The sequence below is a fragment of the Mirounga leonina genome, unplaced genomic scaffold (genome assembly GCF_011800145.1).
Source record: "Mirounga leonina isolate KUSES-001 unplaced genomic scaffold, KU_Mleo_1.0 Mir_180, whole genome shotgun sequence".
Taxonomy (NCBI): domain Eukaryota; kingdom Metazoa; phylum Chordata; class Mammalia; order Carnivora; family Phocidae; genus Mirounga; species Mirounga leonina.
Genome location: NW_023270469.1, coordinates 17797597 through 17814556, shown reverse-complemented (window position 1 = coordinate 17814556; position 16960 = coordinate 17797597). Strand labels below are relative to the sequence as shown.

At 39.3% G+C, this 16960-nt stretch overlaps 1 protein-coding gene across 3 annotated transcripts in view; it reads left to right on the top strand.

The window, feature by feature from the left end:
* The window catches only part of NFATC3 (nuclear factor of activated T cells 3), a 119152-nt gene that overhangs the window by 55226 nt on the left and 46966 nt on the right, over positions 1-16960 (top strand). For all 3 annotated transcript variants that reach the window (XM_035024925.1, XM_035024926.1, XM_035024927.1), the window contains exons 4-5: positions 8669-8868; positions 14970-15142. In XM_035024925.1, coding sequence (XP_034880816.1) covers positions 8669-8868; positions 14970-15142 — 373 coding nt within the window. The remainder of the gene's footprint in view (positions 1-8668; positions 8869-14969; positions 15143-16960) is intronic.

Genomic DNA, 16960 nt, shown 5'->3' with positions numbered 1-16960 from the left:
ACACCAAAGAACCCTGGAAAGACTCAGGAATTTGAGGCAGTGAGTGTCTCTGAAAGTGGGATGTGAGGTGGAGCTGAAAGCAAAAGGACTGGTTGAAAGTCTACAAAAAGTAGTTAGACTTCCCAGATTTTTCTCTTATGTGGCATAGCCAAGTGATAACCACTGTCTTACCCTGTGAGAATATTGCAGATTTACTCTTTAGAGGGAATGAAATAGAGATTTTAGGTTCTAGAATTACTGAAGGCAGAGCTTGAGGATCTGTACAGAAAATGGAGTTGGGATGGAGGGGAGGCATAATGAAAGTCTGCATACTGAGTAGGGAGACTGCTGTCCCCTTTTCTTAACTCCCAAAATGCTTATAACAAGTTTATGTTCCCTAGACAGGAAATTGGAAGATTTGCTTTTAGATAGGTCAAGAGAAAAATGCCCATGTGCCTCTTGACTTGCAAATATTCTAGAGTAATGATCATACCCGACCCCACTTTATTTTTTTATTTTTTTATTTTTTTTTACGATTTTATTTATTTATTTGAGGGAGAGAGAATGAGAGACAGAGAGCACGAGAGGGAAGAGGATCAGAGGGAGAAGCAGACTCCCCACCGAGCAGGGAGCCCAATGTGGGACTTGATCCCAGGACTCCAGGATCATGACCTGAGCTGAAGGCAGTCGCTTAACCAACTGAGCCACCCAGGCGCCCCCCACTTTTTTTTAAACAAATATTTTGTAACACTACTTTATTAACCTGAAATGGAAATGCAAAGATTATATAATCAACTTGCACGTACAAATTTAAGAATATCAAAATAATGCTGTAATTATTACGAGGAAATAAATTTAGAAAACTAAATTACAACAAAATAGTTCTGTTTCAAAATGAAAAAGGTTGGTATTGACTGTAGAAGACAATGAAGTAGTTAGATATTTTTACCTGCAGTATCACTGCAAGTGTTGCAGGTACAAAAGCAGGTATGTTGATCAGCAACCTAAATTCCATTAGTGAGTGGCATTATTGGCAATGACATGATTTTCTGAAATGATGAACTCTTGCTAAAGTTTTCTTCAATTTATATGGTAGTCACATTCATTAAACATTGATGTGTTAAGGGGCGCCTGGGTGGCTCACTCGGTTAAGCGTCTGCCATCGGCTCAGGTCATGATCCCAGGGTCCTCGGTTCAAGCCCCACATCAGGCTCTCTGCTCAGTGGAGAGCCTGCTTCTCGCTCCTCTGCTTGTGCTCTCTCTCTTTCTGTCAAATAAATAAATAAATAAAATCTTTTTAAAAAAAAAAGCATTCATGTGTTAAAACTCTAATTTGGGGGCACCTGGGTGGCTCAGTTGGTTAAGCGTCTGCTTTTGGCTCAGGTCGTGATCCCAGAGTCCCAGGATCGAGCCCCACATTAGCTCCTTGCTCGGCAGAGAACCTGCTTCTCCCTCTCACTTTCCTGCTCCCCCTGCTTGTGCTCTCTCTCTCTCTGTGACAAAGAAATAAATAAAATCTTTGGTATTTATATATACTAAGGAGTTGGGTTCTAAGTTCATAAACTTTTCTATATACATAAATATGTGTAGGGCCTTCTGAAGTTCTGTGCAACATAGACTAGTTCTGTGCTTGAAAGAACTGATTATCCCATGCATTGATAGGAATTTCAATCTCTGGCCCCTTGTCATAAAATGCCTATAGTGTACCTCACTCATCTTGTTGCCATGCTCATTCATTTGTATATTGACTATGGCTGTTTTTGTATGATGATGGCAAAGCAGTTAAGATAGAGAACATAGATGGTACTCTCATCACTTCACACTTTGCTCAGGATGTTGCAAATCACAATGTTGCAGTTAAAACTCAGTAGTGTTTCAAGTCCTCAGAGTATTGCTGTACTAGAACTTTTACAGTGTATACTTCTGTCAAAACAAGAAAAGAAAAATGGATTTCAAATGTCATACTTTTAAGGCACAATAGACTGTATTATTTTATTATCAAAATAGCAAAGCATTGTGTTTATTGTTCAGTGACGTTATGGTTGGGCTGAAAGAATGTACATCTTTTTTTTTTAAGATTTTATTTATTTATTTGAGGGAGAGAGAATGAGAGAGAGAGAGAGAGAGCACATGAGAGGGGGGAGGGTCAGAGGGAGAAGCAGGCTCCCCGCCGAGCAGGGAGCCCGATGTGGGACTCGATCCCGGGATTCCGGGATCATGACCTGAGCTGAAGGCAGTCGCTCAACCAGCTGAGCCACCCAGGCGCCCAAGAATGTACGTCTTATATAGCATCACATTTCCATCTATCTGTGTCACTGTTACTTTGAATACACCATGACTAACAGTGAAAATACTACCTCTTCTCTCTCCAAACCTGTTCTAAATCAGTGACTTCTTCATTTTATTTGCTAGTGGTACCACCATTCTATTGGATTCTGAATCTCAGAACCTTTTTTTTAAGATTTTATTTATTTATTAGAAAGAACACGTGCACATGAGCCAAGGGAGGAGCAGAGGGAGAGTGGAAGGGAGAAGCAGACTCCCCGCTGAGCAGGGAGCCTGACATGGGGCTCCATCCCAGGACCCTGAGATCATGACTTGAGCCGAAAGCAGATGCTTCAGCAACTGAGCCACCCAGGCACCCCTGAATCTCAGAACTTCTAATTTCTTTTTTCCTTTCTCTTTATTATTCTATATATAGTCATTTAAAAGAAATTTCTTTAGGGAAGGACTTAACTGCATTCATCCCTCCCTGTTTCTATCTTCTATTTATGTTCTTACTTCCATTCTAATTTAAATTTTTAATAGACATGATGTTAGTACTTAGTGCCTCAGCCTCTTAGCTGATTTCCATGATTCTCTTTTCCCTCCTTCATAGAGCCTTCATTTATTTTTATCATATGCTTACCAACATCCTTTTTATTATAAATAAACTTCTGCCTTTTAAAGTCTTCACTAATTTCTTACATGCCACTTTGTTCTTTATTTTATTGTCACCTATATGGTATTGGCTGAAGCAGTGATATTCAATATGGATATTTCCATAAGGGATCCTCAGTTAAAAGAGGAAGGGCTAGAGGTAAAAGACAAAGTTTCTGCCTTTTTGGAACTATACGGTACTGAGGAAAACAGATAATAAATGTATAACACACTTTTTAAAAAAGATTTATTTATTTGCAAGAGAGAGCGAGTGAGTGCATGTGCGCACTAGTCGGGAGAGGAGCAGAGGAAGAGGGAGGAGCAGAGGAAGAGGGAGGGAGAGAATCTCAAGCAGACTCCCTGCTGAGCTCAGAGCCTGAACCTGGTCTCAAAACCCTGAGATCATTACCTGAGCAGAAATCAAGAGTCACATACTTAACCAACTGAGCCACCCAGCCACTCCTGTAACACACTTTTCATAGTGATCCATACTATGAAAAATAATAGAACAGGGTAAGGGAACAATGATATGGTATTTTAGGTAGGATGGTCTTCTCTGAGGAGCTGACATTTGAGTATGGAACTGAAGGAGTGAGGTAATAAGATCAAAGGAAAGAATATTCCAGAGTGATAAAGTATTAAGTGTGAAAGCCTTGGCGCTAGGAATAAGCTTGGGTGGGTCAAGCAATAAGGCCAGGATGGTTAGAGCAGACTGTGGAAGCAAAAAGAGTAAGAGAAGGTAAGGCAACAAGTTAGCCAGGGCTCAAATCACATAGGCCTTATAAATCACCACAGGGCATTTGAATTTAGTTGAGTGTTGGAAGGAATCCATTAGAAAGTTCTGAGCAGGGAATGAAATTATCTAGTTAAAGTTTGTTCTGGCTCCTGGACAGCAAATAGCATGTAAAAGAACAAGAGCAAGAACAGGGAGAATAGTTATAAGGGTATTGCAGTGGTCCAGGTTTAATCGCTTCTCTATAAATGTTACAGTCCTGAAAACCATCCTAGGTAAATTATATTACCCAATAATAGGCAGAAATCTTCATGTCCTTTCATGGGTAGAGGATAATCAATTATGATGTTCCTTGGTTACAAACTCCACTGTAGATCCAGGCATGGGCAAGGAGGGGGGAGTAAAGTGTTCACCTGAAAGACCTCATAGTAGACTAAAACTCCTTCTAACATTTGAACTCTGACTACATTATATACCTAGAATCATGGAAATAGACTAATAGCTAATATTTTTTTATCACTACCTACATGACAGCACTCTACTAGGCACTTTATATTTGATGTCACATATCAGGATAATTTATAAACCATAGTACAGAAACAGAAGAGAATTTTTTTAAAGGTTATTATAAAATCTCTTGCTTGGAAGCTATATGGTCTGGAACATTGTCCAGCCATCCAACCCAGTACTGCTATAGTGAAAACATCACTGACACTGTGACTCATGACCATAACTTGTTCTGTCAGTGCTAGGGACTGAGTGCCAGAAACTTCACTGCTGCCTTGAAGAGCTGGACACCTCCTCTGCTGTGTATACTGAAAAATAGACTTTATGCCACCTACATTATCATGTCTCTCCCTTGCTGGTTTAATGGACTAAAGCAGCCATGGAACAAATCTTTCTCCCAGTTGGTGGCTAAAAGTAGGAGTGGAGATTACTGAAAGACATCTCTCTGAAACTTGTAAGACCACCAAGTGTGAGGAAACCACTATCTCCAAGCAGAGGAATCAGACTAAAGCTGCACCAAAGCCCAGACATAGCTTAAGAATTTGTTACATGACAAAAGAAATAGCATGCCTCTTTCTGGAGGTAAATACTTTCCTACTTGAGTCTCTAAACCCCTTGAATATAAAATGTTCAGTATATGTTCAGCAATACACACACACAAAAGAAAGTGTAACCCACAATAAAAAGAAAAGCAGTCAGTAAAAGCAGGCCCAGAGATGGTCTAGATCTATTTCTTCATCTGTGTTGGAGTTATCAGAAAGAGTCTTTAATAATAACTATGATAAAATGCTGAACTGTCTAGTAGTAAAGAAGTAAGCTATATATGTGAAGAGATGAAGGGATTTCAGTAGAAACATGAAAATTTTTTTAATAGAAAAGATAAGGACAAAGATACAGTATTTATATTTACATTTCTAATATAAACACAAAAATTCTCAACTAAAAACTAACAAACCATAACCAGCAGCAGTGTGAAAAGATCATACAGCATCACCAAGTAGAATTTATCTGAAAAATGAAAAAGGTGGCCCAACATAGGAAAATCGATTGATGTAATACACCACATTTAATAGAAGAGATAAAAACTACACAATCGTTTCAGTTGACACAGAAAAAGCATTTGACAAAATTTAATAGCCTTTCATTTACACACACACACACACACACACACAGAGGGAAAGAGGGGAAAATGCCTTACCATGAAAGATTATTTATGAAAAGCCTACAGCTAACATCATTTTTAATTAATGGTAAAAGACTGAAAGCTTTCTCCTTAAGATTAGGAACAAGGATGCTCACTTTCACCAGTGCTATTCAGCATTTGTGCTGGGACTTCTAGCCAGAACTATTAGACGATGAAAGAAATAGAAGGCATTTGAATTGGAAAGGAAGAGGTAAAACTGTCTCTATTCATAGACGACATGTTCCTATATATAGAAAATCTCAAATCATCCATAGGAAAGCTACAGAGCTAATAAACAAATACAACATTTCCAGGTGGAAGATCAATATACACTCAACATTTGTGTTTCTATGTACTAGTGATGAGCAACCTGAAGAGGAAATTTAAAAAGCGATTCCAGGGGCGCCTGGGTGGCTCAGTCGTTAGGCGTCTGCCTTCGGCTCAGGTCGTGATCCTGGGGTCCTGGGATCGAGCCCCGCATTGGGCTCCCTGCTCCGCGGGAAGCCTGCTTCTCCCTCTCCCGCTCCCCCTGCTTGTGTTCCCTCTCTCGCTGTATCCTCTCTCTGTCAAATAAATAAAATCTTTAAAAAAAATAAAAATTAAAAAAAAATAAAAAATAAGCGATTCCATTTACAGTAGCATCTAAAGGAATTAAATTGAACCAAGGAGGTGTCAAAATTTGTTATGCCGAAAACTATAAAGCATTGCTGAAAGAAATAGATGGAAACATAAAATAAAAATAAATAAAATTTAAGTATATGTAAAATAAAAATAGATATCCATGTTTGTAGATAGGAGGATTTAACATTAGTAAGTTATCAGTACTCCTCAAAGCAATCTATAGATGCAGTGCTATACCTACCAAAATTCCAACAGCCTTTTTTGCTGAATGGAAAAACATATTTTCAGATTCATATGCAATTGCAAGAGGCCTCAAATAAGCAAAACAGTCCTGAAAAAGACTTGGAGGACTTACTCTTCCTGAGTTGTAACTTACTACAAAGCTACAGTATTTAAAACACTGTGGCACTGGCATAAAAGCACACTGATGAAATAGAATAGAAAGCCCAAAAATAAGCCCTTACATATATGGTCAATTCATTTTCTGTAGGGTGCCAAGACTATTCAGTGGGGGAAGGGACAATCTTTTCAACAAATGGTACTGGGGAAACGGGATATCTACATGCAAAATAATGTAGTTGGACCCTTACATCATATACAAAAATAAACTCAAGGAGCGCCTGGGTGGCTCAGTTGGTTGGGCGACTGCCTTCGGCTCAGGTCATGATCCTGGAGTCCCGGGATCGAGTCCCGCATCGGGCTCCCTGCTCGGCGGGGAGTCTGCTTCTCCCTCTGCCCCTCCCCCCTCTCATGTGCTCTCTCTCATTCTCTCTCTCTCATATAAATAAATAAAATCTTCAAAAATAAACTCAAAATAGATCAAGGACCTAAGTGTGAGACCTAAAGCTATAAAACTCTTAGAAGAAAGCACTGGGGGACGTCTTCGACATTGGATTTAGAATTGGTTTCTCAAGTATGGCACCAAAAGTACAGGCAGCAAAAAACAAAACAGATAAATTGGACTCCATCAAAATCAGAAACTTTTGTGCATCAAAGGACACTACTAAGAAAGTGAAAAAACCTACAGAATGAGAATTATTTGCAAATCATGTATCTGTAAGGGATTAATTCAGATTATATAAAGAACCCCCAACTCAGAAACCTCAAAACACATACACACCCAAATGCACCCCCAAAGAATGCTGAATTTTTGTTTTTTTTGTTTAAACAGTCACTTGGTTGGAGTCAACCTGGAAAACCTGTCTCTGCTGGTTGGTGGCAGCTCATAATCTCATTTCATTTATGTTAGCTTTACACTCCTCTGGATCTGACCTGTTCATGGGTGGTTCCCACGTCAATCAAAAGATTGGGCAAAGTTTGTCTGTATAATTTGGAGCTCCCCTTCTCTGGCTGTCTTCTTTCTGGGATTTCCCTCTTACTCTCCAGAAGCTGTGGTTGTTCTGTACTCTGTCCTTAGTTCTTCAGGCCCTCAGACTGTAGATTTTCTTTTTTAAAGATTTTATTTTATTTGAGAGAGAAGGAGAACATGAGCAGGGGGTAGGGGAGGTGAGCAGAGAGAGAGGCAGACTCCCCGCTGAGCAAGGAGCTCAACGCTCAGCTCTGTCCCAGGACCCTGAGATCTTGACCTGAGCTGAAGACAGATGCTTAACCGACTGAGCCACCCAGGCACCCCAGACTATAGATTTTTTATAGGAGTTTCCGCCACTTTGTAAGGCATGGACTGTGGCCTTCTCTCCAGTTAAAAGTCTTAAAAACAGGAAACACACTTTTTGTGACTCTCTTCTTACATGTGTCAGTTTGCTTCCAGAATATGCTTACTTTGGTTACCCTCCATGCTTTCAAATCATTCTTTATGTTTGTTCAAGTTTTAATTGTTATCTGCATGATGATGGGTCAGATTGGTGCTACTCAGCCATCAGATTGGATAGGGGAGTCTCCCTAAGTCCTAAATGTATACTTCTTTAGGCTCTGTTTCGTTTCTTTTTCTTTCAAGATTTTATTTATTTATTTGAGAGAGAGAAAACATGAGAAGGGGGAGGGTCAGAGGGAAAAGCAGATTCCCTGCTGAGCAGGGAGCCCGATGTGGGACTCCATCCTGGGACTCCAGGATCATGACCTGAGCCGAAGGCAGTCACTCAACCAACTGAGCCACCCAAGTGCCCCTAGGCTCTGTTTCTTTTATTTTCCTCCTTTTTTATGGTCGCCGTTTTTACCTCCAGCCCTTCCTGGTCCTCCCCCTGGATAGTCATCCTAACCTCAACAATAGTGAAGGATACCAGAGAAAGCCCAACCTGCTAAGTCAGTTGAAACTTTAAGTTGGTAACATATGTAATAGGCTTTTTGAGATTTTTTCTACTAAAACAAACTGTCTCTTATTTTAACAGCCTATTAGAGGAGCTTCCTATACACCAAAGTCTTTTAAGTCTGGTCTGGATGATTAATGTTGCCTGGTGTACAGAATCAGCATTCCTTTTGGTTCTTCACAGCATTCTATAAGAAGGCTTTTGCAGAATATTTATTGTTCTAGATATTTATACAGAAAAAAACCCCCTCATCCCTTTGTAACATATTCCAGCTTTTTATAACTCATAAACTTCTGAAATTTGGAAGATTAGTTCACTTATTACTTTTTCTTATTGTTATCTTTTTGAAATAACATTTTGTGTATCAATAATATGTTACAAATATAACAGACTTACTATTGTAAGCTTATTGTAAATACATGGATAATGAACTGTATTTTTCCATTTGTTCTTCCTAATTAGCTCCTGGGCTATAGTGAAAAGCCGATAAATCTACAGATGTTTATTGGAACGGCAGATGATCGATATTTACGACCTCATGCATTTTACCAGGTGCATCGAATCACTGGGAAGACTGTTGCTACTGCAAGTCAAGAGATAATAATTGCCAGCACAAAGGTTCTGGAAATTCCCCTTCTTCCTGAAAACAATATGTCAGCCAGGTATCTTGAAACATACCTCAAAATGGACAGGTTTTTTTTTTTTTCCTAAAACAACTTTCAGAAAAAACATATTTCTTTTTATAGTACAGAAATGAAGTATTCATTGTTCTAAATTAACTGAATAACATTATGTAAATAATCATAGTATATTTGCTAGGGTTGGTAGTGAATTTCCAGAAAAGAAATTCAATTCACCAAAAGTTTATGAACCATGTAGTACCAGCCAAGCATTATGTTAAATGATAGAGAAAAAAATATATGGACTTTTTCAAGTTGCTCACAGTCTAATAGGATAGACAATAATAATTGCAGTGCAGTTATTATAATTATTAAATTTCCTCAAGGAAAACTTTAACTCTATCTCCAGGTATCCTGTTTGACTCATTTCCAAACAAAATGAGGTAGCTAACTTCTAAATGAGAATGCTTTAGAGTTTTGTTCAAGTTAGGATTATATTGCAGTTTATTATATGTTAGATTGTATGTTAGAAAATGCAATGGCCTAAACATTAGACATTTAGTTTGTTATTCCATAAGAGAAATACACAGATAGGCATTTTAGGACTAGCACAGTGGCTCCATAAGTCATTGGTGGTCCAAACTCTTTCTGTTTTTTCTTCTCTGCTATTTTAACATGTGACTTCTGTTCCCAAGATACAAAATGGCTGCTGGAGCTCTAGCCATCACAACTGTAGTCCCAGAAGGAATAAGGAGGAAGGGTAAATGAAAACTTCCATCTGAGTTAGCCTCTTTTTTATGTTATGTTGTGTTGTGTTATGTTATTTATATATATTTTTAAGTAAGCTCTTTGCCCTATGTGGGGCTTGAAGTCACAACCCTGAGATAAGAGTTACATGCTCTACCATCTGAGCCAGCCAGGCGCCCCCTGAATTAGCCTCTTTAAAGAGCTTGTTAGGGTACCTGGGTGGCTCAGTCGGTTAAGCGACTGCCTTCGGCTCAGGTCATGATCCTGGAGTCCCGGGATCAAGTCCCGCATCGGGCTCCCTGCTCAGCGGGGAGTCTGCTTCTCCCTCTGACCCTCCTCCCTCTCGTGCTCTCTGTCTCTCATTCTCTCTCTCGCAAATAAATAAATAAAATCTTTTTTAAAAAAATAAATAAATAAAGAGCTTGTTACAGGGGCACCTGGGTGGCTCAGATGGTTAAGTGCCTGCCTTCTGCTCAGATAATGATCCCAGGGTTCTGGGATCGAGCCCTGCGTTGGGCTCCCTGTGTTGGGCTCCCTGTGTCGGGCTCCCTGCTTGGCGGGGGCCGTGCTTCTCTCTCGCCTTCTGCTCCACCTGCTTGTGCATTCATGTGCTCGCTCTCTCTCAAATAAATAAATAAATCCTTTAAAAAAAAGAAAAAGAGCTTGTTACAGAAACCTACCCAACACATCTCATTGTTCATCCTTGTATATAAGGAACATCTGGGATTTTTTTGTTTTGTTTTTACCTGAGTACATTGCTACCTCTAATGATATAGGGACGTATTACTAAGAAAAAAGGGGGAAAAGGAAATTTAGTAGGCAACTTTTAATTTGTCACAACTAGGTATTTGAAACTTACAGTGAGGTTTGTTACATAGATTGTTTCAAACTACAGTATAGACCTTTCTTAAAATGGCAGTAACATCCGTTCCAGGCTATTACAAGAACAGATTATAAAATAAGATTTTGGTCTCTAGCTTTCTTCCTTTAAATTTATACTTAAATAACTTTTTGGGTAAGCTGAATATACCCCTTAAGGAAAACCAATTTGTGATATAATTCTATTATTATAAAAGAAGAACTGCCACGTGCCTGGGTAGCTCAGTCTAAGCATCTGCCTTCAGCTCAGGTCATGATCCCAGGGTCCTGGGATCGAGTCCCACATCGGGCTCCCTGCTCCATGGGGAGCCTGCTTCTCCCTCCGCCTCTGCCTCCCTCTCTCTCTCTTCTCTCATGAATAAATAAAGAAAATCTTAAAAAAAAAAATTGTCTTAAGAAATAACTTGGGGCACCTGGGTGGCTCAGTTGGTGAAGCATCTGACTCTTGATTTTCGGCGCATTGCGCTCAGTGAGGAGTCTGCTTGTCCCTCTCCCTCTCCCTCTCCCTTTACCCCTCCCTGTGCGCTCACTCTCTCTCTCTCAAATAAATAAAATCTTTATTTAAAAAAAAAGGAAGAAGAAAAGAAAGAACTTATCTTGTTACTTATTTTTTTTCTTGTTACCTACCTATTACTAGAAAAGACAAGTTAATAAAAATTGAAATAAAACCTTATTTTTACCTATTTTGTTTACGTGGACGGTACTCAATAACCCAACCCAGTTCTCTGCCTCCAGGCATCCTTTTGACCCATTTTCAGATAAGGTGAGGTGGCCAGCCACTGAATGAGAATGCGTGCATGTAGGCTTCTTCCCTTTTACTTTAGGCATCAAAAGCATATTTGATTCATTTGGCATCAAAAGCATATGCATATACAGTACAATAGCTGCAGAGGTGAATTTAAAACTCAGTTGAACCATCTTTTTCTAAGAACTCATAAAATTGATCCCTAGAAGATAGTTTGCAGGCCATGTTTCCATTCATTCTTCGGGATATTCAAAGCACTAGACTTGAATCAAGTTCAATAGAAAGTCACCATAAGTTTCTTACACTTCTTAACTTTGTCTGAAGGATAGGATAAGAAATATCCTGGGTGGCTCAGTCATTAAGCCTCTGCCTTCGGCTCAGGTCATGATCCCAGGGTCCTGGGACTGAGCCCTGCATTGGGATCCTTGCTCAGCCAGGAGGCCTGCTTCTCCCTCTCCCTCTCCCGTTCCCCCTGCTTGTGTTCCCTCTCTCGCTGTCTCTCTCTCTGTCAAATAAATAAATAAAATCTTAAAAAAATAAAAAATACCCATAGGAATAACTTCATAATCTGAAAAAACACCATTAGATATATTAGCTCTTAGGTTGGTCATTATTACACATACACATACACACAGAATCTTTTCAAGTTAAAGGGGAAAAGCTGATTATTTCCTGATGGCATGGTAGATTTTGGTGTACCAGACAAGGAGAGACATATAAAAACTTTTATCACATTTATTTTTTGCCTTGGCTTCTGGAAGTTCACAGTCAAGTTCAGTTATAGTAATTATAATAATTTGTATAACCCTAGATTTGGAATATATTATTTCCTGTTCCTTCTATTTAAAGTTTTTTTCTATTTTTTCTTGACCTAATTTGTATTTATGTTATAAAATGCCTCATCCTTTCTAAATGTATAAATCAATAAAAAAGTACATAAGTTTCTAAAATTTTCAAGAAATTGGGAAAGCTTCACATTATCAAATAATGTGAGAAAATCAGCTAAACATAGCTACCTTATCCTTTTCCCATCTACTAGTATACGGAACAGGCTGTAGTCATGACTCATATCCCTTCCCCAAGAGGGTATGGCATATATTGCCTGCCTGGATCAGATCAGAAAGGACAAAGCTGCAGAAATACCATTGTTACTAGTTACATGCAGATAGTGCCCTCATCCCACCCTGCCAGATACACACCTGAAGTTTCTCTGGCCATTCTGTCCACCCTGGCCTGTTGGGGACAGGAATTCTGTAAGAAAGCTTGTGGCAACATTGTGTGTGTCCCAAAAAGGGTTGAATAAGAAGCAACTAGAAGGGGCGCCTGGGTGTCTCAATTGGTTAAGCATCTGCCTTCCAAATGGGTTGTGGTCCCAAGGTCCTGGGATCGCCTCCCTCTCCCTGCCGCTCTCCCTGCTTGTACACTCTCTCTGTCAAATATGTAAATAAAATCTTTAAAAAAAAAAAACTTAAAAAAAATAAAATATATTCATACTTGTAAATCGAATTAATAGTTATTTTTATTCCTTTATGTGTGGTTTTTTTGTTGGTCTGGTCTTTTCTTGGATTTTGTAGCCAGAGATATTTTGTGGGTTTTTATTGTTTGTTTTTTTAAGATTTTATTTATTTGACAGACCGAGAGCAGGCACAAGCAGGGGGAGCAGTAGAGGGAGAAGCAGGCTCCGCACTGAGCAGAGAGCCCAACGCAGGGCTCCATCCCAGGACTCTGGGATCGTGACCTGAGCTGAAGGCAGATGCTTAACCAACTGAGCCACCCAGGCGCCCCATGTAGCCAAAGTTTTGAGATTGTCATTTCTGATACTCATTCCAAATCTTCTCTTAGAAACTTAACTCTGCTAAAATACCTTCCTTCGGGTCACCTAAGTGTCTCAGGTCAGTAGAGCATGTGACTCTTGATTTCAGGGTTGTGAGTTTGAGCCCCGTGATGGGGGTAGAGTTTAAAAATATAAAATAAAATAATACATACATATATTTATATAAAATACCTTCCCTCAAAACTCAATAAAATGGATAATCTGGTATTTCTTTCCCCTTAAAGACTCCTATTGACATACTAAGATGGATAATCACTACCTGATACAATTTGATCAGTACTGGTTGAGCTAAAGTGCAGGTGTTCAGTATTAGTTAAATATAATTTGTTATCCATAAATGGCAACTATTTATTTTCAAAAGTATTTCCTTTTTTGGAAATTTCTTCTGTGTCTTTCTGAACATGAAAGTATTCATCCTTTTGGGATTCTTTTTTGTGCTTTACTCGTTCTTATCTTGATAACCTAGTTCTTTTTTTTTTTTTTTTTAAAGATTTTATTTATTTATTTGAGAGAGAGAATGAGAGAAAGCACATGAGAGGGGGGAGGGTCAGAGGGAGAAGCAGGCTCCCCGCCGAGCAGGGAGCCCGATGTGGGACTCGATCCCGGGACTCCAGGATCATGACCTGAGCCGAAGGCAGTCGCTTAACCAACTGAGCCACCCAGGCGCCCGATAACCTAGTTCTTTAACACATATTGTCCTCACAACAACTGCTGCAGCCTCTGGGCAGTGAGCACTGGAGTTGGGACTGTTGGGGTAGATAAAGCAAAAGGACAGATGACAAGGAATACCACAAGAGAGAGTAAACTTTAACTAGAATGTTGATTATTAAATCCGTTTGCTTTCTTTCCATATGTGAATACAAACATATGTTTTAGGTACTGTTGTTTCCTACCGATTGTGTGTCAAGCAGCCATACAAGTAACAGATTTTGAAGATAATGAAATGTTAGAACTTAAATGCGAAAACTTTAATTTTATATGTGCATACTTTAGAAATGAAAGAATCTTAGTCTGATGGATTGTTTTTACTAATTAACATACCACTAGAAAAGTCTAAAAATGCTATTAATGACTGATTTGTAGTCCTACAAGTTAATCTTTTCTGGCCTGGTTATATAGAATTAAACAGTCTTTTTACTTTGTATTTCACTTACCTAGTTCTGGAAAACAAACCACTCTAAAATTTAGTGGCTCAAAGTAATAACTGTTCATTATTTTCATGATTCTTAGGGTTGGCTGGACTCAGCTGGTCCATTCATGTGGTGTCACCTGGGATCACTCATGCACCTGAATTCATCTGGGAGCTCAGCTGGGTTTTGAACATCCAAGAGGCTGGGATGGCTAGAGTAGTTGAGGATTGTCTTGGCCTTTCTCTCCAGCTTGCCAGTTGGACTTTATGGTGGCTCAGGGCTCTAAGAGAGCAAAGTGGAAGTTATGAGGCTTAAGTGCTGGGCTCATAACTTACACTGTATCAATTGATTACATTCTGTTTGTCAAAGCAAATCATAAGGCCAGCTTTCAAGGAGAGGTACCTAGGTACTCCACCTCTTGATGGGAGAAGTGGTATGCAGATACAAGAATGGGGAGGAATTAACAGCCATCTTTTTAGACAGTCTACCATGCCTACCATTATACATTGTCATTGAAAACATTTTTAATCTCAAAATTGAAATAGGAGAAAATAGCAGTCATACATCTTTTTTTTTTTTTTTAAGTGGGCTCTACGCCCAATGTGGGGCTTGAACTCACAATTCTGAGTTCAAGCCCTGAGCTGAGATCAAGAGTCAGATGCTTAACCAGCTGAGCCACTCAGGCACTCTATACATCTTTCTTTTTTGACCTGATTTTAGGTAGTGATAGTTCTTTCCTGCCAAGTTGAGCTAAGTTGTTGAGGACCACTAAGTATAAGTAACAAATTTTGTTTATTTTTCTCCCTAGTATTGACTGTGCAGGTATTTTGAAACTCCGCAATTCAGATATAGAACTTCGAAAAGGAGAAACTGATATTGGCAGAAAGAATACTAGAGTACGACTTGTGTTCCGTGTGCACATCCCACAGCCCAATGGAAAAGTCCTTTCTCTGCAGACAGCTTCCATACCTGTTGAGTGCTGTAAGTGAGCTTGTGGTGATGTTTTCAGATTTTGTTTATAATAAGCCATTTTCTAGTTTGCTTATAATGTAATATTTGGATCAAAAGTATAAACTGAGGCACAGAGATTGGATAGCTAATGCGATTTTCTTGTATGGAAATAAGCTACGTATTTAGGTGGGAGGAGTACTGATCTTGGAGTTAGAAAATGGGTTCTCACGATAATTTGACCATACATAGCTGTGGGAATATAAACAAATTATCTTGACCACAGTTTTCTTACCTATAAATAAGGAATGTGGGCTTGATGACATCAGAGAACCAGCTGAAGCTGTGGTTCTGATACTAAGTTAACCCTTGGTCACCTTTGTGTAATTAAAATGTGAGCCTTCTTGTTGGAAGATGCCTATCTCTGCAAGCTGATGCCTCAGCTAAAGACTTTTAGGAGTTTATTTTTTGGTTTGTTTGTCTTACCATTAATCTATTTACATCAGATTGAGAAAGTGAATGCTCCCCCCACCCCCGCCCCGATTTACAAAGGCAAGAAATGAGAACAGGCCCTAGAACCTGGTATCTACTCAAGCCCTGGAGAACTGTGAACCTCTGGCAGTTAGCTGGCAGGACTGAAATTTTGAGACTGCTGTTTAGATGTTTAGGACATAGACTTAGAAGTGTTCTAAGTCTATGTCTTAATTTTGTGTAGGAGGAAACTGAGGCGCAAGTATCTGAAGTACTCATTCAGGCTTATTTGCTTGTTGGTGAGAGCTGTGCCTAGAACGCAGGCTTTCGGGGGACACCTGGGTGGCTCAGTCGGTTAAGCGGCTGCCTTCGGCCCAGGTCATGATCCCAGGGTCCTGGGATCGAGTCCCACATCGGGCTCCTTGCTCAGCAGGGAACCTGCTTCTCCCTCTCTCTCCCTCTCCTTGTGCTCTCTCTGTCAAATAGAACGCAGGCTTTCTTAGTGCTCTTTCAGTTGTACCATTTTATTTCTGTGAAACACATGCATTCCTAATTTGGGATCAAACTGGTATTAACTTGCTGTGCTCCTTTTTGCTGTTTGTTGAATTGGACTATTACTTTATTATTTCCCAGTTGACTTTGGAATCACTGAGCAAATTGATGGTAATAGAATTCACTGTAGAAGTAGTTTCATATTAAATTTTAACAGACAATACAGGTACATGCTACAAAATTCAAAAAGAATATAGAGTGAAAAACAAATTTCCAGGTCAACTATTTCCCCTTCTTAGAAGCAGCTGTCATTGCCATTGTTTTTATTATCATGCCTGACTGTTCTGTGCCAACATAAGCATATATGTCTCTACTTTTTAGCAGAGATAATTTTTTTTAAAGATTTTACTTATTTATTTGAGAGAGAGAGATAGTGACAGAGATAGCGAGAGAGAGCACAAGCAGAGAGGAGTGGGAGTAGCAGGCTTCCCGCGGAGCAGGGAGCCTCGCGCAGGGCTTGATCCCAGGACAGTGACCTGAGCCGAAGGCAGATGCTCAACCAACTGAGCCACCCAAGCGCCCCTAGCAAAGTTAATTTAAGTAATTTAAGTTCATAGAGTAATTTGAGTTTTTGAGATGAAGTTATTCTAAAATCATTTTCTATTTTTTCTTTTAGTTTATTAAATTAATATGTGATTATTGTTGAGAATATAGAAATGCAGAACGGTGCAAAGAGTAGTATGAAAATCTTTTGTAATACCACTACCCTGAGGTAGTCACTATTAACCTTTTTTTGGATTTTTTTTTTTTTGTCTTTACATTTATATATAATATGTTTTAGTTGAGCTTACCTGCTTGTTATGACTTTGCCATTTGTTGAACACATTT